Below are 22,910 nucleotides of genomic sequence, written 5' to 3' on the forward strand. Positions count from 1 at the left end.
ATGACTTTCAAGCTTACAGTAGGAAACACAGCCCCAGGTGGATATCCAGAAAACAACACTTGTGTTCAATTGGAAGGACAAGTATAAGCAGAAAAATAGAAAAGAAAAAAAAAAGGTAACATTCTCGAGTTTCCTACTTCTGGATCATACCACCAGTGATTTTTTTTTTTTTCCCCAGTGCACTAGGGCAATAGAAGTTGTTCTCCTGATACCAACCCAGAATACAACCACCAGCCCTGCATTGTCATGTTTCTGAGAAACATCTGCCAGAGACGCTATGCGAATCCTGCAGTCAATACATCTAAGCCCAGGCTCCCTGGGCACAAACAGTAAGTGCACCCAGGATTTCTACAATTTCTGGGATGTCCTACAGTTCAGAGCAAATGTATAGTTTCACTGAATTCTGCCTTAAACTTCCAGGTGGAAAAATCAAGACACCCATGAAGAAACTCACTGACACTAACTCTCAACAAAGCGTATTATTAAGACTCCACCAATAATTTAAAGCACTAGCAGATAGGAAAGGTAATTGTAACCTACAGCCATGAGTGGATGAGATGAACCATCACAAGCAGAACACAACAAACACATACACCCTAGAAACCTATCACTCTTATTGCTGCATTTTGCATCACATCTTCAGATTTATGCAGCAATCTGAAGTTATTAGGGGGCAGACAGCAAAGAAAACTTTTCTGCCACTCCTGACCTGCGATGGCGTGCTCCTGCCCCCCCCAACCTGACCTTTACTTCTCATAACCCTGCTCAAGTGAGAACCACCAGTGGCGGTGGCAATGCATGCACCTGGTCAGGATGGCTGCATCCCTCTCAAAATGGATTTGGAGACAGATAATGACACAATAGCCAAGGGCTCATCTGAGCAACGCACCCACCTAACCACAGTGCTGGTCAATGTCCGACTCAAGCCAAATTTGGAAGAAATCAACGTCTGCAGTTGGTACGCAGATACGGCTATTAGTCAATCTCCCACACAGCAGCGGGCTGCATGCCAGGATGTCCCCTTGAGTAAGCACACCTCTCAAGGTTACTCCTCCAGGTTGAGAGAATCCTTATTGCATCAGATACTCGTTAAGTGAATTGGGAATAAGCACGCCAAAACCCTGTGAAGATCTTAGCCAAGTGATATAAAGGATGATTGTGCACATATAATCCTTTAGACATGAACTGTTGGCCAAGTCTGGGACTAGGATTGGATCCAGCCGCATCTAGGCTCCTCTCTGAGGAGGAGTTCAGAAATCAAAAGGGTCCTCTCAGAACTGCAGAACTCAGCAGGAGGGTCTTCCTGGCAGTTTTGTCTGACCCCATCCTTTATGCAGTAAATTATCAAGTGTACCTTGCCATTGAGTTTTGTTAAACCATTGCCACATTTACCATTGAACTTTGTTAACTTTGTTATTAATGAAATACATTGTTGCTTCTCTCTTGCAAGTGAAGTGCATCTCTATCACTCCATCCACGGCCAAAACCAGGCTGGGAAAACCAAAATCCTCCTTTAAGCTGTATGTACTAGCATTTTTTTCAAGATAATTCTTCCTCCTTTGCACAAGGAATTTCCTTAAAACATACAGCAAGGGATGAGGTTCTGGTTTCCCTACTTTCATGCAGTTCTCTCTCATGCAACTTATTTTCCAATATAGTGAACTGGTATGGATTTTGCTAAATAATCCACCTTACTCCATCCCTCTTTGAGGCCCTCTTCAATTCTAATAATTTAGCAACCTGAGCTTGCTGTACAGCATCCACAGCACCACACAAAGGCTGTGCTTTGACATCTGGAGATGGTAGAGGTGCCATTATTTCAGCCTTTCCCATTCCAGTCCCATGCATGCCAGCACTACTGCTAACACCCTCAGCTCAGTGAATCAGATGAAAGAACCAATGCCATTATGTTTTTTTCACTCTAGCAGTATGTGGCTGCACAACAGAGGCATCACAGCATTGAAAATGAGCATGTGGGATGGGGTATGCTCATAGGAAAAGAAGGTATCAGTTTAGAAAGCCTCTCCAGAAATGCCACTTCTGAAGGACAGAATAAAGTTTAGTAATCATTTAGGTTTAAACAACAACAACAACAAAATAACCACCATCCCCCCAAACTTACCTTGAAAAGGGATTCTGAAAGTCTTGATAAATCTCCCAAGTCTTGTGCAAGTAGTTCTAAACCTTGGTCTTCAGCAGACAAGAAACCGAAGCAATAGCTAAAGGCTTGTCTATTCTTAACCTGCATAGTATCCACCCAGTGATCAGTTGTGTTTCCACCAGCTTGCTAGTTACCCCTTCTCCTACTGCACTTGATAACCAATGTAAATGCTACTCAACCTAAAGGAAAATTCCTAACGCAGCTGAAATTACTGAAGTTATCCAGCTGCATTTAGCCTGTTATGCTGAGCACTGTACACACAAAAAACCATCCTCTGCTCTACTAATCTACTCCTACTTTAATGAGATTATTTGATAAAACTAATGATCAGTCTTAAATGGATTTTAGTATGACACTTCTTAATAAGCACAGTAATCAGCTTCATGGCCTCTAAACTGCTTATCTCTTCCAAAATTCAAACAACTGTCAAGCTGATGCCTTAGCACCGGCAAGCCTGATGAGTTAGCTAAGAGCACAGCCTGCTATTACCACAGGCAAGTTATGTATCTTATGATTGTCACAGATTACAGACACTTCAAGTGTGTCCTTACATGTACTGGATCAAACGGCATGAAATAAGTAACCTTAGCTATGAATAATCCATGGCTAGGTTCTTTAGGTCCTTCTCTGGACTCGTTTCACCTATAAGCAATTCAGGAACGCTTTGCTCTGCAGTCACCCTAAACGCAAATTCAGAGCTCTGCATGCAGAGGACAACTTCCAAATTCTTCAGGGTTCTCAAATATAAAGTCTATTCACATGCTAAAATTTTTAGAGGTGTTGGGGTTACTGTGGCTTCAAGAGTTTGTTTCATGTTTTGTACCCTATCCTCTCTTCACTGAGAGAAGTCTAATATGTGGCTAGTGAGTCCCTAGAACTATAGGAAGCTTTGTGTAAGGTACAACATCCTTCTGGTTTAAGGCTTACTGCAGGTAGTAATTTACTACACGATTGTAATTCCCTGGGGAAGTTACACCATATCAACTTTCGTATTTTTCTCTTACCCTGCCTTATTTGGCAAGTATATGCACTCCTCAGCTCAGGAGACTTGCAATTAGTTCACGCTCTCCTTCCTGCCCTGCACTTCCTCAAGTTCTCAGTGGGGAGCAAGGGTGCTTGCAGATGAAAACCTATCAGACAGCTTATTCTTCTGCTTCGTTGAAAGTGCCCTACAGAGTAAATGCAGTATACTAAGTTCACTATTTCGCACTGTACTATTTAAATTTACATAAGGTACTGTTTAAGGTTATTTTTATGTATATACACTATTGCAATACCAACTGATTTTTTTTACAGCTGCTTTGCTATTTGAGAAAATGGTAACACCTTACATTTTCCACAATAACACATTGAATTATTCAATACCCCTTTGCCAAAAGCCAGACAGTAGGAAAAGATTCAGAGTTTGATGGCTCTCGGTTGAAGTTACGCTGATCCTTCAGTCTGACGGGATATGACTGAGGAATTGTTACACTAGCCAGGGTGCCAGGAAGAAAAAAAGAAAAAAAAAGAGAAAGGGCTGTGATTTGTCTTGATACAGTTTTAGGGTCTTTTCAGACTTCTCAGAATCTCCTGATATTTACATTTTTTCAATTCAATAACCATAGCACTAGGAATTTGGACAAGTGCAGATCTGGGGTGGTTTTCTGCTGGCATTGGCAATATGCAAAAAAGTGACATGGGCTTTAAAGAATTGCTTTGTCTCATACTTCTGAAATATGCAGTCCCAGCATGACCAAATAGTATTTACTCCACCTGAGTGGACTCCTCTAAGACAATACAAACATAAAAAAGTATACAAGTTACAGCGATAAAACCAATCATTTTAATTGAAGCCATTTAAAAAAACCATGTGAGGGAATATAAATGGTAAAATTATACTTAAGGAGGAATAGCTAGCACTTTCTGAAAAGCTTTAAAACAGCAACAGACACTTTACAAAAGATTTGAGGGAAGAGAATAAAATTTCCAAACTACAGGTACTGTATAAAGGTAACATTAACAATTATCTTATAAAATACAGCAACAGAGACAAAATGGATACTCAAGCTCCTTTGAAACTAAGCTTTCTGGGGTCTTGGTTAAAATGTATGTTCAAAAACTATTTTAAACAAGGACTAAATACTTCATATTATAAATTTACAGGTCCCTGGCATAAACAGCACTATAAACATCTTCCAAACAGCAGTTAAGTACAATTTCATTTAACCATGCGTGGTATCATCTTCTACAAAATCTTTGGCCATTTCTGCTGTGATCACATCAATATGACTAACCTGGTGGAACAAAAAGAAGTATACAGTTATTACAGTATCATTTGCACAGTAAGACAGACTTATTTCTGAAGACTCCAAGACTCAGGAACAGGCCTATAATCAATTGCTAATTTCCTTTAAAGAACATGACAAGTGACATCTGTAGATATTTAAATTCTTTTTCAGGAAGGAGAGAACTTTTACACAAGACTGCAATGTAACTAGAAATCCATCACTGACATAAGACTGATTCACTTTGAACTCTTGTTAAGTCAAGTCTCAAATGCACAACCTGATAAGATTCTCAGTAAATGCCGTAACTAAAACATATTTACCTTGTTTCTGAATTTTACACCATAGAACTTGTCAGCTGACTCAAGCAGTTCAGGCCTAAAAGTTGTTGTAATAAACTGAGCATGTTCAGCTAGTTCCATAATCATATCTAAAAAAAGAACACAAAAATTCTTTATTAACGTAATCTTTTCAGTAAAGCAGGAAAGGTCTTAATATGAGATGGGCAAAGAGTTTGCTATTCCTTAATTCAAAATGAGGGTTTGGTTAATAAAACAAAAACCCCACAAACCAAGACAGGATCCATTCCAGTATCAACTCTGACAAATCCAGCCACTCAGCAAAATCAGCGGGGTATTAAACTTCTATGATGAAAAACAGGAGTAAGCACTTCAACAATGAAATTAAAAAGTTCTTTTAAAAATCAAACAACACTTCAAAATAGGACTATTTGCACCAGACTGAAGTGTAATAACAAGACCCTTTGACACAGTCAACACAGTGCTTCTACCTAAAACCAAGTTCACGAAAGCTTTGGAAAGAACATAGTTAAATTCTAACACACGTTGGGATATTTAAAAACGTGCCTTTATGATTAAAAGCTTTTATCTTAAGCATCGGGGATGAGAAGACAGACTATCACTTCAACCACAATGAAAATTAATAAAGGTAGACAGTTACCTGAAACAGCTTTTCTGTGCTGAGCATCCAAGGCTTGGTCAATTTCATCAAACAAGTAAAATGGAGCTGGATCACATTTCTGGATAGCAAATATCAGAGCTAGGGCCACTAAAGATTTCTGGCCACCTGAAAGTTGCTGCATTTCTCTCATTTCACCCTGCTTCCCTGTGAATGATACCTAAGAAAACAATGCAACAGCAAGATGATCTCAAAATATTAAACCACAACATCACTTGCTATTATAGTAAATAAACAGGACTAATTAAACACTGCCTTTTAAAAATATCATTAGAGGGCAATCTAAATGAATGTTCAGAGTGCTGAAACACAAATATTTTTCTTTACCCTTATGCCAACTCCAGTGAACTGGTCTACAGATGGAACACTGCTCTGAGATCCAGATCCTCGTTCGCTCTCAGTGCTGCCTTCGCCTTCATCCTGGGACTGACTGCCCTCCACATCTCCTTTCTTCATCACTAATGTGGCCTTGCCACCAGGGACTAACTTCTGGAATACTTCACTGAAATTTTTTGACACCTGAAAAGGAAACAGTCCATACACCAGCTCATTTTTACATAGTGAAATCAGACACAGACAACAGCTGTTTCTGCATGATCACACCAAGGGTCTGCTTCAAAGCAGAGATTCATGTTCATTCTTAAGTAGAAGTGAGACACCTACGCTATACAGACCTTGGTTTAAAAACACCTAAGCCAACTGTTCTTGTAGTATGAGAGTTTTCGCAATTTTCCCCCCCCCAAAAAAGGGTAGAATTGAATCATAAACCAGCAGCAAAAGTAAGTATGATTTATTTCAGTAAACTTCAGATTAGATCTCAGTTAAGCAAATGATCTTTTAACAGAAGACTTCACACACTTGGTAGTTTAGATACTGTGTTAACATTAGGAATTACTTCCACTAAATCTGGAGAATGGATTTAGTGCACAGGTTTTTTACCAGGCATTCCCCAGAAAGGGTTGTAGGTAATACAAAGAGATTCACCAGAAAGGAAGTATTTAAGAGGTTTAAAGCAAAACTAGAGTTACAGTACAACCAAGATGAGCACCTATTTAAAAATGTTACCCTATTTCTTTTTCAGTACTTAAAACACCCCACAAACCTCAAGTTACATGATAGTGCCCTTCTATTATCAATGCTTCTTCCCATACAATTGCTACATAATGGGACAATTTGATTTCTGCACCAGTGTCTTTACAAATGTTGCCATTTTGTTACCTGTTTGAAAGTCAGCTGAATAGCCTCATATTTCCTGAGCTCAAGGACATTCATCAGCTCCATGATGGATTTGTACCCTCTGTCCAGTTCCTCTTGTCTTTTTATCAATTTTTCCTTCTGTTCTGAGAAATTCACAAACTGATCTAAAGCTTTTTTATTAACATGACTGTATTTCTTCAGTTCCGTATTGCACTGCTCCAGTTTGCGGAATAACTGTAAATGGAAAAATTAACATATCAAAGCGACTTGCAATTCTACCCACATTTGACCCTCAAGATGTACATGACACCAATGTTTCAGGTCATGAAACCAAGCACACTTATTACCTGCTTTAAACTTAAAGTCTGATACTTTTCAAAAGCCTCCTGTGGAAGTGAACCCAACTCTCTGATTTTCTTCATACATTCCTCTTTCTTTTTAAGAAGCATGCCTTGCCTGTTAGTCATTTTTTCGAGTTCTTTTGTATCATGGTTAATGGCATCCATATGCTCCTTTTCCATGTTCTTCCAGCGTTCCATGCTCTTTTGAAGCTCTTTAATTCCTGCTTCTGTTTTGTCAATGGAATTATCCAGATCTATTGGGTGAAAGCACAAAACCCAAAGCGGTAAGCCTTACATGCCTGCATAAAATCAGCAATTATCCAGTCAAGTATTTATGAAACAAAAAGATAATCTAAAGAAAAAAATCTATTAAGGAGTAGAAAGTTAGTTTTAAGACAAAAAAGCTGAAAATCTCTCTTTTCTTCCCCATGAGTATACAGTTTTTAAAATCCCTAACACACTAACATCATGTTGTTAAAATCTAGAAAGAGAAGCAAAAAAAGTTTAAGCCATATAGATATTTCCAGTTTGACAGCAACTTACATTTTAGATAAGTTAGACAAAATTCAAGAACAACTATAGAAGATCATGCTTGTATGAAGGTTGCTTCAAAAGCACTATGCCCCAAAGTCAGAAGGCTGTTATCATCAACACATACTATTGGTATTACAGTATGCAATTGTGGACACTTTCTCCTGCACAGGATGTGCACAAAATTTTGTTTATCTTTGGGACTAAGTGTTGAAAATCTGTTACCTACTATGTAACTACCACAGCATATTTGAAATTAATTACTTCTCATATTATGGTCTATTTCTAAACCAAAATATGGTATGTGTGAACTTTCAAAACCCTGGAGAATTTTCTTTCAAAAAACCGATGCTACTAACCATCTGATCGTGCCAGTGTATCTTTCACTCGTTTGTTGATGGCCTCAAGCTCCGACGTTGTGGCAGTAAGAACTGTGCCACCTTCTGTTTCTCGAAGCTCATTCAGCTCCTATGGGACAAAGTAAATGCCAGCAAGCTTCAGCATGGAGTGGAACAAAAGTATAAGCAAGTTTTCTTCTGCTACTCTACACATAACTGTATTAAATATTTTAGTAAAGGTTTAGAGAATAGTTAGATTTTTGAACAAAACTGTCATTATGACGGTCCTATTTATACATAGGCTGTGTATTTGGAGTAGAATTTTTGTCAAAAATTCACATGCCTAAAATACTGTGTTGAAATTTAATAAGACACCTAGCTTGTACATAGGGAAGCAAAACCTATCACAGATAATGCAGGGTAATGAATGAGTATTTATCAAATATGCTAAAGCCCTGGAAATAAACCAGAAACAGATTGCAAAAGTACATTTAAGAGAAAATCCTTACTTGTTCCACTTGGTCTAAGCGTTTTCTCAGATTCTCATTGAGGTATGTTTCAACTCTTGTGATAATACCTTCTAGCTTAATCCTCTCATTCAAAAGCTGTCTGTTTTCCTGGGAGAGAGAGGGGTGGGGGGAAAAGTATATTAATTGCTTTAACTGACTCCTAAACAACTGTTGTTTCCTTGTTTAAAAAAAAAAAAATTGGGATAAAAATACCACTCTTACACAATGCTATGAATTAAAACATCACACAACTCTTTGGACTGTAGTTCTAATTTTAACAGCTAGAAAGAACAAAATGGTAAGTATTTTTGCAGCTGTCTAGTGTAAAAATCGACCATACAAATCAGTTTAAGAAACTAAACTGTACTAGCATTTGAATCCAATTCTTAAACCCAGAAGAGCTTTACAGTATACTTTAGTAGAATTTTTTCAACAACATGGGTATCAGACCAAACCTTAGTGTTTGTCTCATCTACCATGTGCTTAAAGGCATTGTTTTATTTTCCCCATACTGTGCATCATTCCTTTCAGATGATACCTATTTGTATTTATTGTTGTAAAGTCCAAGAGCAGGAACAAGGAAATTGTGATGACTGCAACACAAATAGCCATAATTCTCAGACAATACAGCTAGTACAGTTGACCCAGCATTTGAGGAAAACATGCAAATAAACTTTGCAGATGAGAAAACTCCAAATGTGCCTACCTACTACTGATGAAACACTACATTCAGAAGTGACTTTTCATACAAAAGGACAAAAATAAGTTTATTGGGAAGAAAGGTACCACATTTAATGGTAACACATTTCCATTTCCTTACTTGCTGTAGTTGTCGAATTTCATCATTAAGAGCATCCACACGTTTCTGATCTTCAAGACTGAGCTGAGACAACAAGTCAGTCCCCAATTCTGCTTTTAGTGATTCTCTAGTTGACTCCATAGCGTGTAAACTGGCCTCCAAGCTCTGCAAACTGCGTTGCTATGGAACAGATATTAGACAGAATCATTCCTCGAAGCAATCTGTAGATTTACATGAATTTCACTTTTCTATTTAAACATATTTTTATGATATATCTCTAATCATCTCTTCATATTTCATATTATGTTAACCCAAAAGGAATGCAAGTTTATCAGTTATATTAATGAAACAACATAAAACCAGTAACAGATTTCAATATCCCCATACTATACCTTCGGCATAAATGTCTTTTCAGACTGCTGCCTTTTCTCCTTCAGCATTTTCATCTCTGACAAAATACTGTCTCGAGAGGCTTTGAACTTTCTCTGCTGTGTCTCAATTTGCTGCATTTGGTTCATTAGCTGATCAATCTCATTATTAATCCATACTGTGGGCTAAGGAAAACTCTGTCCTTGTTTTAGAAGGCATTTTATACCTACTAGTACCTTCAATTTTTATTCTATTTCGCATATTCAGTTGCTGTCAAAATAAAAAACAAACAAAACCCCCTAGAAAACAAAAATATTTAGTTGTACAGGAGAAATCAGGAACCATCAACAAAAGTAACTTCAGCACCATCATCAACACCAAGAACAAACGAGGAAAGCATCATTTAGCTGTTAATTTTACAAACACAGCACTCAGAACACGTTTGAAACAGTAAGGAAGACTCAGACCTCACAAAATATAGAACAGATGCTTACATCTAAAAAGAAATATCAGAACAATACAATTATCCCTTACTCAATTTTGAGGCAGAGAGTGTAATTTGTTGATGCTGATTTTGATATAATGGCTTAAGTCATGATGCAGAGCTCACAGAAGATTCTGTTTTAATTTATGTTGAATCTCTAACATGTTACTCGTACTCCAATGTATGTTTTAACACAGCATCAACTTAAATGCCCTAAAAATTAAATAATTCCCCTAAGCACTTCAGTATGTACTTAAACATTTTGGCAAAACTGAATGAGCTACAGAACAGTAAGTTAGTGGGAATGGATATTTTACTTTCAAAACAACTGAGGTCTGTGTGTGTTACGTACTAAAAGTTACTGTCAGACTGCAGTAACAGCTCTTATTACAGTCACTGATCTACCACAGCTGAAGGGTATGCCACAGAGCACCCTATCCACATCCCCTATAGATCCCTCGTCAAAAAGAAACCCAGGCCTAAAGATTCTGACTTAAATGATAGCAAGAAAGATTTCCCAGTTCCAAAATAGCAATCCTGTTAAATTTTAAGTTATACTGAAACAAAAGGGTCTAACAGGTAATTGAGGAATTTAACTACAAGCAGCAGGAATTGGAGTTTCCGTTCCTAGTTACAAAAAGCAGACTACCTCTACAATGCACACTGGGATTAGTGTTAAAATTAGGTTCTGCACAAATCCTTTTAAAACCATATGCCTATGTATCTGTGGTTTAAAAAATAAAGATATAAGGAAGGCGAAAATGCCATGCTTAATAAATACTTAATTATAGATACACAAACTGAGTCCTGCACCTTGCTTACAGGTGATTCATTCCTGCTGATGCATGTAAAGCCAGTTAGCAAATTCAGTCCAAAAGTCACATTTAACAGACCATTTTGAGTTTCTTCCAACGAGTTAACAAGACATAGGTACATACTTTTAAAGTTTTGCTAATCAGCTGTGGATCTAAGCACAAGCTTCAAGTGTTCTGCTTATCTGCTGCCCCAAAAATGTCTCATGCATTGCTGCAGGCCAAAAAACCAAAGTAGTTCAATTCAAAGGACAGAATAACCTCAATAATGGAGAAGAAAATTGTACAGACCTCCCTTGCCCCTGAATTCTTAATATTAGATCTCAAAAGGACACTGTAGCATTAAAGGGATTAGAGAAAAAGGTGACAGTTATTTGAATTTCTATACAAAGAGACTGAAAAGACCAAGACTGTCAAGCAAGTCAGAGCTTAATTATAATGTAATGCTCTCCATCTCCTCCCCACAGCATAAGTGGACAACGTAACACATCCATTCAGGATATAAGTACTAAAAATAAAGCATGAGTCAGAAGAAGCAGTGAAGATTAGAGATAACAATAATATCTGGTTATAGCAGTTACAACAACAAACTCTAGAAGGAATAGAAAGCCTCATAATTGAGAGTTAATTTCATCTCTAAGCTTTAAAGATCAATATTAAATTTTAACAGGGACAGATTAGTGAAGCTCCCTTTTCCTGGAAGCCTACAGTGCCAGCCACTCTCTGAAGCAAACTATTGCACAAGGTGCTCTTTGATTACTGTTTTTCAGTCAAGTTTTCCCATTATGGAAGTTTTACCAAAAAATTAATAGTAGTGGTATAGAAACTATTTCTTAACTAGCTGCATTATTTTTACAAGAGAATGCAATTCAGACAGATAAACAATGGATATGTTTTCAAATCTGTTATTTTCACTGCTTGTATACAGATTTCCATGTACAGAGTTTTGTGCTTCTGTTTTGCCACTGCCTTCTTTGTTACTAAAATACCTACAGTAACATATAGAACCAGGTTGCACTAGCAACAGTTGAAACAAGTGTGACAATTAATATGTAACATTAACAAAAGTTAGTCTCCTGTTTTTCATCTATTACTGTAACCACAAAACAAAATCTTTATCATCACACAACCTTTCCCCAAGAACAAAAGGATATTTTCAATGTTTCTGCGTAAGTTTTCATTGAGTTTTGCTTCAAGTTCACCAAGTTCTTCTTCCGCCTTTCTAACATCTTTTTGCAATTCAAGCCGAGACTTCCTTGTGTCATAATAACCTCCTGTCAAAGCACCACGATGGCTGACTTGATCACCTAAGAGCATAACAGAACAAGACTATAAACTGCACGCTACATGCTCTCCATAATGTTCAGAGCAGTCTCTATAATACAAATTAGCGGATTAACTATAACACTACTATATATACACTATGTATAATAGTGTGTGTGTGTATATATATATACACACTAACTATAACACTAACCTACAGAAGCACTGCATCAGTATCAGGAATCATGTATGCATGTTTACAGTAATTATGGAAATGTTTATTTCTGTATTCAATTTAAAGTGCATTTCCTTTCTCAAGGCCAACACAGACTGCTATGATCACCTTTAAGCATCAGCTAATTTTTGTTTGTTCTTAATTAACTTCTGAAACCATGCACCTTGAAGGAAAAAAAATACTTATAGTAAGGGAAAAATGCAAATGCCTAGCACCACCAGTTTAAGAAGAAAAAATCTCAGATGATCTGTGAGTGAGGAAACAAAAGAGAGGCTGAGTAATTAGCAGCATCTGTGGCTTGTAAAGTATGCTGTTGGTGAAAAATTAATCACTTTCTCCTCAGACAGCCTTAGGAATTTTTTCAGATTGACTTTAAGAGACAAAAAGACAACAATAAGCCTGCAGGGAATCCGCCCTCCAAGAACTCACAAGTAGCAAGAGATATAGATTATTTTAGAGAACATAACATTCCAGAATGCAGAAGAGTTCACCTTGCACTTATCAGTAATTTAGGCCATATGTACACACTGTAAACACTGGTTTAAGTTTGTGGAAAACATCATAAATACTCCAAGAAAACAAATGCCTGTTAAATTGGATAAAACAAATTGGATGAATACAAACCTGATTTGCTTTATAATTCTCAGGATGGAGATACATACCTATTAACTTCTAGATCATATAAAAATTCCATGGCTTATGAAGAAATTCTGTATTTTTAAGCACTGTACTTAACCAAGTGCAACCTTATACATTTCAGTCAAGTATACTATTATTGAAAATAATCTTACTTTGACAACACTAACAGACCATGTTTAATGAGCCTCGCATTCCAGGGATCCTTTTTCAGAATAACTTATGAAATAGCAATATTTACCTTCCAGAGTAATACAATCCATAGTGAAAGCTCTGGCCAGCTGAGTAGACACTTCCATGCTACGACAAATTAGTGTCTTTCCAAAAACGTGTTTGAAAGCTTTGTCAAATCTTGGATTGTATCTCAGTTTGCTGATCATAGGAATAGCATCCTGAAGAGACAGTGATTTTAATAAGAACACATTAATACAAATATGGCAATTATATTGCAACAAATTTATCCACAGAATTCAAGAGAGCCCTGGGGAAAAAAAAAAAAAGAACTACCATCAAAAGTAAAAATAAAATACATGCTAGCCTTATAACAAGAATTTCTAAAAGTTTAGCACATCTCAAATTCACTGAATATTAACATTGGCTTCTCAATCAGTAAACTTCTGGAATGAAAACTTCTGGAGTTGTGTATGTAATTATTTACATACAGGATGTCAAACTCTGAACTCAAAAGCACAATATTGTTAATGGTACTTTGGAAATAAACAGCTGTCAGTTGGTAGAAGGGTGACACATGACTGAACATTCCTAAGACAAACATATAAACACTCTATGGAAATCAAGTGCAAGATTTGGCAGTTTTAGCTTTTCATAGCTAGGCTTGAGCCTTAAGTCAACTAAAAGTCTAGCAGCAATCTCATCTGAGTATTAAACTGTTACTGAAACAAGTTGAGTAAATATCATAAATTGGCAGTAAATTTTTTTCCTCCAAAAAAATTATTCCTTTTTGTAGAGAGCACCCAAACATTAACCCAGTTTTACTAGTAAAGCCCTCCCAACATAAGCACGCTAGAAGTCTGATTGTTGTTTCCTATTTCTTTTTCCCTATATTTATCTGAGGAAAAAAGAAAAAAAATCTATTTTTAAAGAACTTATTCTACCATGATTACTGTAGGAAGCAGTTAACTTGTATACAATTAGTTCACTAATAAAATTTCAAGTAAGAGCAGATACTTTCTTGAGATATATTTCAGAACTACTTTTTAAATGGTTGTCACTGAAGGTTTATTTATGCACTTTTAATTATAAAAATACAACTCATTTCCAGTAACTTCGAGGAAAAAGAAGTAGAATTTTACAGCCTTGGCTGTAACATGTAACACAGCTCTTCAGCTTTTGTCCATGGCAGCACTTCAGCTTAAAGAATTACAATTGAGTAATTCAGGTAATTATCAATTATCAGGTTACAATAAAATTCTACTTCTTTTTAGGATCATCTATTTATTTGTAAGGTGAAGTTAAACTTTAAAGAGCAAATACCTGGTAGGAAAATATTTTCCTGTAACAGTTGGGTTTTTTTAATGTTGAGAAGCATACATTAGAAGCAGTATTTACTTGCAGACATTCAATAGCAAAGCAAGTGGTGGGCAATAAACAATATACACAATTCAAAATATGAGGTTTTGTAATTACAAAGTAGAGGAAGGTTCAAAAGGAACTCTTAACTCACATTAGTCTCAGGATAAGCAGTATCTCTAACATCCAGCTTGTTCAGAGGGAGGAAAGTAACTTCTCCAGGAAGGTTCATTTTGTTAAATTCCATTAGGATCTTTGTACTGACCTCATCAGAATCCACAATGTGATAAAACAATCTAATTGAAGCACAACAACAAATAAGCAAAACTTCACTGTGCTAAAAGCACTAACATGTTTGTATGAGAACAGCAAGCATGCAGATACCATTAAATAACATATCAATATAAAGCTGCATTGCATTTTCTCTTCAAGTCTGTGCCTTAGAATAAGCAAGCAGATATACTCTATTCACTTCCATTAAAATGGGATCAGCCAAGAATCTTACATTCCACCCTCCAGTCACAGGAGCAGCTCAATACGCATACAGCGTCACTGCGTACACGGCCTTTTTTTGGTTCAACTGCAAACCTCTGTCCCACATGCTATTTCAATATACAATACACAGCCCTCTTAGCATGGATTTACAGAGTTTGCATCTTATGCCTTTGTACACAATCAAGAGAGAGACCACATCTATCTCCCTGTGCATGATTGGGACTAGCAGCAGAGGGATTGAAATAAGGGATCTTTTTTTGCAAACTGAACTACAGTTTGCTTGTTACTGCTTTTTCCTGTGTCGTGCCTTTTTACTATGGGACACGACAGGATTCAGAGAGAAGTGTGAAGTACTTTGAAGAGATACCCTTGTTCACACAGACGGGGACGTTTCAGATGAGAGGCTGCTTTTCAAGTTGTGGTAGCATCAACATTTCTATGTGATAGTTTGCAAGATCGTGTCACCTCTGTCCTCTTTCCTGCCCTTATGCTACCACCTACATTTCATTATAACAAGGATTTGTATGTCTACTCATGAATTGGAATAGGGGACTGAACACACAAAAAGACAATTTAATTTGAATTGTCAGATACCGCAGGAAGTGCATAGTAAGTGCCCCAACAGGCACTTATTTCTAGAACACACATTGCACACAGACTCATTAATGCTCAACATCTTTTCAGATAGCTTTTAAATAGCAGGTTTTGACAGTTCAGAGACCATCCTCACCCATGAGATTTTCTAGTGTCAGTGAAATAATTTTTATTGATTGTTATCATAGAAACATCAGCATTGCTTACTGTAGAATTCTCCACACCAGGAACCACCCATTTTATTCAATATAGCATAGCGTCACCACCAATCCATCTGGTAAATCTCAGGAGTGTGGGTCTGGGGCCTTTTTGGGGGGGTGTTTGTGTGGGTTTGTTTTAGGGTTTTTTAGACAAGATCGAGAACAGCTAGGATTAATTTTTAAATAGGTAGAATTCTTCTTAGTTCCTTCTCAAAGGAGCAGCAGTTTGAACATGCTGTATGTCCTGGTTTCTGCTAGGATAGAGTTAATTTTCTTCCTAGCAGCTGGTATAGTGCTGTGGTTTGGATTTAGGATGAGAATGATGTTGATACCACACTGATGTTTTAGTTGCTGCCAAGCAGTCCAGATCTTTTCAGCTTCTCATATTGCCCTGCCAATGAAAAGGTGGAGGGTGCCCAAGAAGCCAGAAGGGGACACAGCCAGGACAGCTGACCCAAATTGGCTAAAGGGATATTCCATACCATATAACATCACGCTCAGCATATAAATGGAGAGTTAGCCAGGAGGCAGGGCAGCTAAGGAACTAGCTGAGCATTAGCTCCAGGTGGTGAGCAACTATGTGGTGCATCGCCTCTTTTGTATATTCTTTTAACATCACCATCATCATTATTCTCTTCCTCTTTTGTGCCATTAAACTGTCTTTATCTCAGCTGACAAGTTTTACCTTTTTCTTTTCGAAATTCTCCACCATCTCACTGGGGGAGGGGGGTAGCGAGCTGCTCTTTGGGGCTGTATGGTTGTTTTAGCTGCCTGCCAGGTTAAACCACAACACTGTAATAGAAGGCACTTTGACCAAAAAAAGGACAAGAGCTCAAGTTCAAAAGAATAAAACTTTCAGTAGCAACTGGCACCAACAACTAAGTTTTAATGCAGCAGCTGCTTTAACTTAAGTAACACTTAAAAGCATGTCATTACCTGTTCCCTGCAGTAACTTCAACACAGGTGTAGAAAGCTGGCTCGCATTCAAAGTTATTCATCACAATGCCATGATAGCCATTTAGAACATGCTGGTTAATGCCTTTTCGACGAAAGTGCTCCAAAACTTTGTTTATGCTGTCTATACCATTCAAAATGGCCTGTTAAAATATAACTCATTATTGTACTGCAATTAAAAGATATAGGAGTAATATCCATTTTACCTTTAACTTTGTGAAGTCATAACCTTTTTTACCAAGTTCCTGCTAACTAACTTACAGCTCTAACAGAACATACCTAACTAAATACTTGAGTCTGCCACTTTTTTAATTAAAAAAAAAAAAAAAAAAAGATATCAGAAGATATTTTAAAAGTATTCAATTTCTACCTGGTCCTGTTACCTCCCCTCAATTACCTTGAGCTTTACAAAACTAATTTCCAAATAGTTCTACAGCTATAAATATTTGAAAAATTTAGCTTACAAAATATAATTAGTCCATCTTAATTATGACAGTAAGACCATAACCAAAAGTATCTTTCAGATATTACTATGACTTGTCCTTTAAGAATGAGAAGAAATCTTCCACAACGAATTCTCAAATACAAGGTATCTTACCTTTCCTGTTGCTGCTCTGAGAAGCTGCTGTTTCTTTTCTAAATCCTCCCGCTTTGCAGCAAGAGCTTGTTGTTCTGCATTCTCTTCTCTCCACAGATAACTACAGAATGAAAAAAATTAAAATATTTCAAGTGTGAATGAAGTCTGAAGATTTTAATTATTACTGTTCTCAAAGACTGCTAAACTAACAGGCAGGTGAAGTGCAGGAGTTCATACATGGCTATATTTAAAAAAACATACCTACATGCCATGTTAACAACTACACAGTTGGGGTCCTTCACATTAAGTGAGATTCAGACATATTTCAATTAATTACTAACTTTCTTTCGCTCTGTAGTTCATCCTTTTTATTTTTCACTTCATAGTATTTTCTGTCCAGTTCTTCAACACGAGCCTTCACTTCATTAAGATCCTGGTCCAGTTTCTAACACAAAGAAAAGAACAGCATGAAACTACAGCTGTCTAAGTTCAAAAAATTTCTTTTATTTAATACTGCATTACTACTTACTGTTCAGAAACAATTCCTAAAAGCATTATTACTAATTTACAATGAACTGCAGAAGCACTAAGAATAAATACATCTTTGTAAGGGAGCAGTAACAAGGTGAAGTTATCAAGTAGACTGCAAGGCAGGCATCGAGTTGAACTGTGCATCCAGGTATTACAGTGAAATGGCTTACTAAGTCACAGTAAGAAACAATCAAAACAGTAACTATCATACACATAACTATTGGCAATTGTGCTCTGAAATAACATTTGTGATAAGAACATACAGACTAGTCTTGCATACCATGCCGTACAGCTATCAGTCAAAAAACCTTGGCCAGCTCTCTAGCAGTACCAGTACTTTACCACAGCTGCTGTCAACAGCATGCTGTTTAAGCCAATGTGCAGACATCATCCCCTTGCTCTTTCAACACTTGCTATTTTCAAAGCAGCTCAGGGCTAGCACTCAGACAGTGTTTTCATAGTTATCTGTGCACAGGAGGACTAGCTGTGTTCTCAAAACATAGCCAAGTCTTTCCAACCTAACTTTCCAAGCTCTCCATCATGTTCACCCATGACGCTTCCCCTTTGAACAAGAAAAAGCTATACAACTCTTAGCCTAAGTCAACCTTCCTTAAGGAGAAAAAGAAAATCAAGGTATGTTTATAGAAGGAATCAAAGGCCACCTCAAATTTAACCTCTTCAATTCCTACTGAGCAGTACAATACAAACAGTCAGTGGTAAAGGCCATTTCTTTCATTAACCAACTCAGAGAATCATTACTTTGCTAATGTGGGCCCCATCCAAACAGTATTTTAGCAGAACACCATTGCCTTGTACAACTACATTCCTAGGTTTTGGTCAGACTGATCCTCAATTTCGGTAGATATATCACACAAAGATCAAGAACACTGTCTATCAGCACAAGCACAGTAGCAGCATTGGCACTGGATGCTCTCCTACCATGAGTGCAGGGGTTTTCACTCCTGTAGCTCCTAGCAGGAGTAGTATTTTTGGATTGTACTGCTGTATTTGCAGTGTAAAAGCTGTTCTGAATGGCAATTAAAATCTGAAAGATTTGCAGATAATACTGAGGCAGATTAATCTTCTAATGTGGATAGAGATGCAACTTGTAACCAGCTGCAATCGTGGTGCAAAGATGCAGTTTAAAAGACAGTCTCTTTAGGGAAAGAAAGAGAAGAATGAAAACAACCAACACAGACCATAAATTATTACCTACATAAAAAGGCCATGTTCAACAGACAAAGGCAGATCTAAGCCTCTTCCTGAAAACTCAGGCTAAACACTTTGGGGTAAGTACTAGAAAGTAAGTCAACATATAGAGTGAAGTTAGATACAGTGCTAAAGGGAGCTTAGCGTTTATCTGTAGGTATTTTCAATAACACATTATTGAAAGACCACATCCAACCACAAGGTCTCAGATTCCTTATAAATAGAAGTATACTTCTCAGTTTAACCCTTCTCTCAAAAATACTGAGAAGTATAAGCTGAAAACTTACACTGTACTGTTCCAAGTTTTTCTCCTTGTTTGCCTCTGTATCCTCTAAATCCTTGTGTATCGCTGCAATCTGCCGCTTCTTGTCATTGATGGCTTGATCCAAAGACTTCAGTTCTTTCTTTATCCACTTATCCCTTTCTTCTTTGGAAGTAAACTGGCTTCCTCGACCTTGTTTTGCATAAAGATCTGTTCTTTCCTGTGTAGCCTGTGCAAGTCTATTTTGAGAAGGCAAAGACATGCTGTATTATAAAGAAATCTTTTATTTATTAAGAGCAAGTATTAAGAACTACCGTAAGAATTTTCAGGAAGCATCAAACCAGGCTTTACAATTTAAGCACCAAATCAGTAACAAAGGATGATGTTACAAACAATAAAAATCACCCAGACTTCACAAAACAAAGTTGACAATAGCCCACAAAAGTGGTTAAGCTTAAAAATTAATTTCACCAAATACTGTTCTCCCCCAACAATAAAATAGGCTTTTTACAGACCATCTGTAAGTACATATAGCTACCCCATTCTCAAGCAAGGAGTACAACTCTGAGTTAATTGCACATATGGATAGTATTGATAGTATCTTAGGTGTTTGTTGTTTTGGGGTTTTTAGTGCTTTGAATCCCTGTTGTAGAATGCCACAGACCTGGCAATTCCCCTCTCTTCTTTTTCTTTTACACTGTTGAATTTCGGCTCCGTTTCTGCTAATTCTTTCTGCTTCTCCTCAATTTTCTCAAGAAGCTTTTGCCTCTCTTTTAACAGTCTTTTCTGAAAGTCAAACAAAGCAGTATTTGAAGTTAGGTAATATCAGGAACTGTATTATTAGATAAATACACACTTTGAAAGAATAATTTAATTGTAAGATTGCAAGATGCCATCTGATACTTATGTTATCTGACACTATGCTGTTTCAACACTTAACAGAAGTTAACTCAGTTCCAATTGGGACAGCCAAGAGGGATGAAATGAAGCATTCTCAAGAAGATAAACTATGCAAGCAAGGAAGGTCTGTACAGGCCAAACAACCTAGTTCAAATTAGTGTTACAAACAAACAAAACCCTCCTTCCCAATATTTGCAGCAATCAAGATCAAGAGAATTATAGGTGCTTGATTTTGCAACAAGCAAGATAATAAATAAAGGATCATAAGACAGGAGTTTATGTTTACATCCCCTAGAATCACACTAAAGATATCACAAAAAACTAAGAATCTGCCTAGCAAATCTTAGAAAATCGAAAGGCCGCAGTCTAAACCCAAAACTTTGATGTATGAGTATACTAGCTTGTGTCAATGACATTTTAAGACTTCATCACTGTTAACATACCCTTTGTTCACTGTTGCCAGCCAATTCATCTTGCAGGTCTTTAGCTTTCAGCTCTAATTTAGTCCTCTGTTTAATCTGCTCCTGTCTTTCAGCACTAAGTTGTTCTTTCTCTTCTTTCATTGCCGAAATCTTTGTCTTCAGTTCTCGAACCTGACGTTCTATCTCCTGTGCAAGTTTAAGTATGTAGTATCTCAAACACTGCATGCACATTTCAGTATCTATCGAAACTTACAAGACTGTTATGTAGATCAAGATACACTAAAAGTGTGAAAAACTCCTGTTTCCAAAACAGGAGGAAAGCATAAAATAGAATTTAACACAGTTTTAGACCACCACACCTCACCCCCGCAAGAAAAAAAAAACCCACAAAGCAAAACATACGTCTGAAGAGCCCTTGTTAAAACTATTTTTACCTCCATTTTATCTCTAGCATCTTGCTGTGCATCTCTTAGCTGCCTGGATTTCTCTCCACTTGTCTCTCGTTTGGCAGAAAGCTGTATGGAAATATCACCAATAGCTTAAGTAGCAAGATTCTGTTTTAGCACTAGTTCCAGAAAGAAAATAATTTGTTACATTAGTGAAGAACATTGACAGGATTCTATCAAGGAATGCAAGATGACGTTGGCAAAAAGGAAATCAACGGCTCATGTAATATTTTGTATTAGCCAAGATATTTTACCTCATCAAGCTTAGCTCGGGTTTCATTAAGCTCCTGATTATAAATGGTGTATTCTAATGCTCTCCTCATTTTATCCCATTTCTGGTACTGAGCCAACTCTTCTTTCTCCTCTTCTAGGGTATGCAGTCGCTCTTCAATGTATTTCAACAACTCATTGATCTTCTCTCGCTTGCCCTCTTTAGAAAAGATGACAAGATTGAAGTTCAATTAAACACTGTAATACATTCCTACACCTTTGAAGGTACTGAATCTCCTCCAGTGATTAACTATTTGTCAACAGTTATGAAATGTGAAAATGAGAACCCATGCGCAGAAGTTCCTCAAAAAGACATCCTAACAGCAGAACTGTTGATACTAGTTATGTAAGGCAACACAAGTGTGTACTCTCTTGGCTCACACACTTAGAATAATTAAAGACTGTACTACATAAACTTTAATGTTTGCATAGCAGCAGGTATTCTGATTTTTGGATCACTGCCAGCTGACATCACTCATGTGTTTTGAATAGTACAAATATCCCCATTAGCCTAGCTAAAAAGTTTTATTACTAAAAGCACATATGAAGTCTCTTAGTAAACCTTCTGAGAATTTAGAATTTAAGGAAGAAATATGACATGCTCTGTATCGTCTAATATACCATAAATAAAATCTATCAAACAATTAGCTTTAGTGAAAAAGCCATAAAACTTTAGAGTTACAGAATTACCATGGCATAAACCACTCACTTCTTAAACTACTTTTACCTGTTTCTTTCATTAGTGAAATACTCTCTTCTTTACGTTCATCATATACTCTGGTACCAGCTACTTCTCTTAGTAACTTCAGCCTTTGAGAGTCAGGAGCTGTGGCCATCTGGTTGATCTGAAAATTCAAGATCTATAATTTCAATAGCCTGCTCTGGATGTATGGCTAGCCACAACAGATCAAAGATTGCACTTTTTTTTTTTTTTTTTTTTTTTTTTTTGCGCTGTGCCTGCTTGCCTGAGGTTTTGGCAGGAAGATTCAGATACCTAGTATATACCACACTGCTTTCCTTTTGAGACAATTACTTTAGGATGGCAAATATTCTGCTTGTAATGAATTTTGTTGGTTTTCAAATGCTACCAGTTATTGATAAATGTCAAGATACTAGCATTACATAAACAAAAGAAATCATTACCCACTCAAAATTATGTTAAGAAAAACTCCAAGTTTGGGCTTTTAAGTCCTGGTGCTAAACCAAATAGTTTAAACACCCCCATAAAGCCACACCAAAATGTAGTGGTTATAAATCTCAGAATAATTCAGGTCATGAAACACTCATTAATCCAACATTAAATCAGTCATATAATTAAACCCAATGCAAAACTCACTTTCGTTCAACAGAATTTCAGTGGTGGCATCGTATTTGTAAGGTAACTGTTTCTAATTTGTACTATATTAAAACCAGTATGTGTATTTTGGCTGTAAGACTCATGTACCAATCCCCACTATAAAACACAAAGGACTTTCCAGCTGAAGTTGTTTCTTCCAAATACACACACATTCAGCCGCTTAGGAAAATGTATCTTGATAAACACTTCAGACACTGCACTGCTGGGTCAGCCTTTCTGCCATCTAGCACTCCTTGACTGTCC

General features: G+C 37.0%; 1 protein-coding gene across 1 annotated transcript in view; it reads right to left on the minus strand.

Annotated features, from left to right (window-relative positions):
• Positions 1-3,963: 3,963 nt before the first annotated feature.
• SMC3 (structural maintenance of chromosomes 3) overlaps positions 3,964-22,910 on the minus strand; it is a 28,468-nt gene continuing 9,521 nt past the window's right edge. The window contains exons 8-29 of the mRNA XM_075757949.1: positions 22,038-22,155; positions 21,295-21,470; positions 21,029-21,109; positions 20,616-20,780; positions 19,937-20,058; positions 19,298-19,511; positions 17,612-17,715; positions 17,292-17,391; positions 16,676-16,836; positions 14,605-14,746; positions 13,162-13,312; positions 11,941-12,093; positions 9,514-9,665; positions 9,143-9,301; positions 8,323-8,430; positions 7,835-7,943; positions 6,951-7,198; positions 6,625-6,837; positions 5,734-5,925; positions 5,389-5,566; positions 4,752-4,858; positions 3,964-4,437 (exon numbers count right to left, since the gene is read on the minus strand). Coding sequence (XP_075614064.1) covers positions 4,366-4,437; positions 4,752-4,858; positions 5,389-5,566; positions 5,734-5,925; positions 6,625-6,837; positions 6,951-7,198; positions 7,835-7,943; positions 8,323-8,430; positions 9,143-9,301; positions 9,514-9,665; positions 11,941-12,093; positions 13,162-13,312; positions 14,605-14,746; positions 16,676-16,836; positions 17,292-17,391; positions 17,612-17,715; positions 19,298-19,511; positions 19,937-20,058; positions 20,616-20,780; positions 21,029-21,109; positions 21,295-21,470; positions 22,038-22,155 — 3,225 coding nt within the window. The 3' untranslated portion in view covers positions 3,964-4,365. The remainder of the gene's footprint in view (positions 4,438-4,751; positions 4,859-5,388; positions 5,567-5,733; positions 5,926-6,624; positions 6,838-6,950; positions 7,199-7,834; positions 7,944-8,322; positions 8,431-9,142; positions 9,302-9,513; positions 9,666-11,940; positions 12,094-13,161; positions 13,313-14,604; positions 14,747-16,675; positions 16,837-17,291; positions 17,392-17,611; positions 17,716-19,297; positions 19,512-19,936; positions 20,059-20,615; positions 20,781-21,028; positions 21,110-21,294; positions 21,471-22,037; positions 22,156-22,910) is intronic.

Source organism: Balearica regulorum, chromosome 7 (assembly GCF_011004875.1).
Source record: "Balearica regulorum gibbericeps isolate bBalReg1 chromosome 7, bBalReg1.pri, whole genome shotgun sequence".
Classification (NCBI taxonomy): Eukaryota; Metazoa; Chordata; class Aves; order Gruiformes; family Gruidae; genus Balearica; species Balearica regulorum.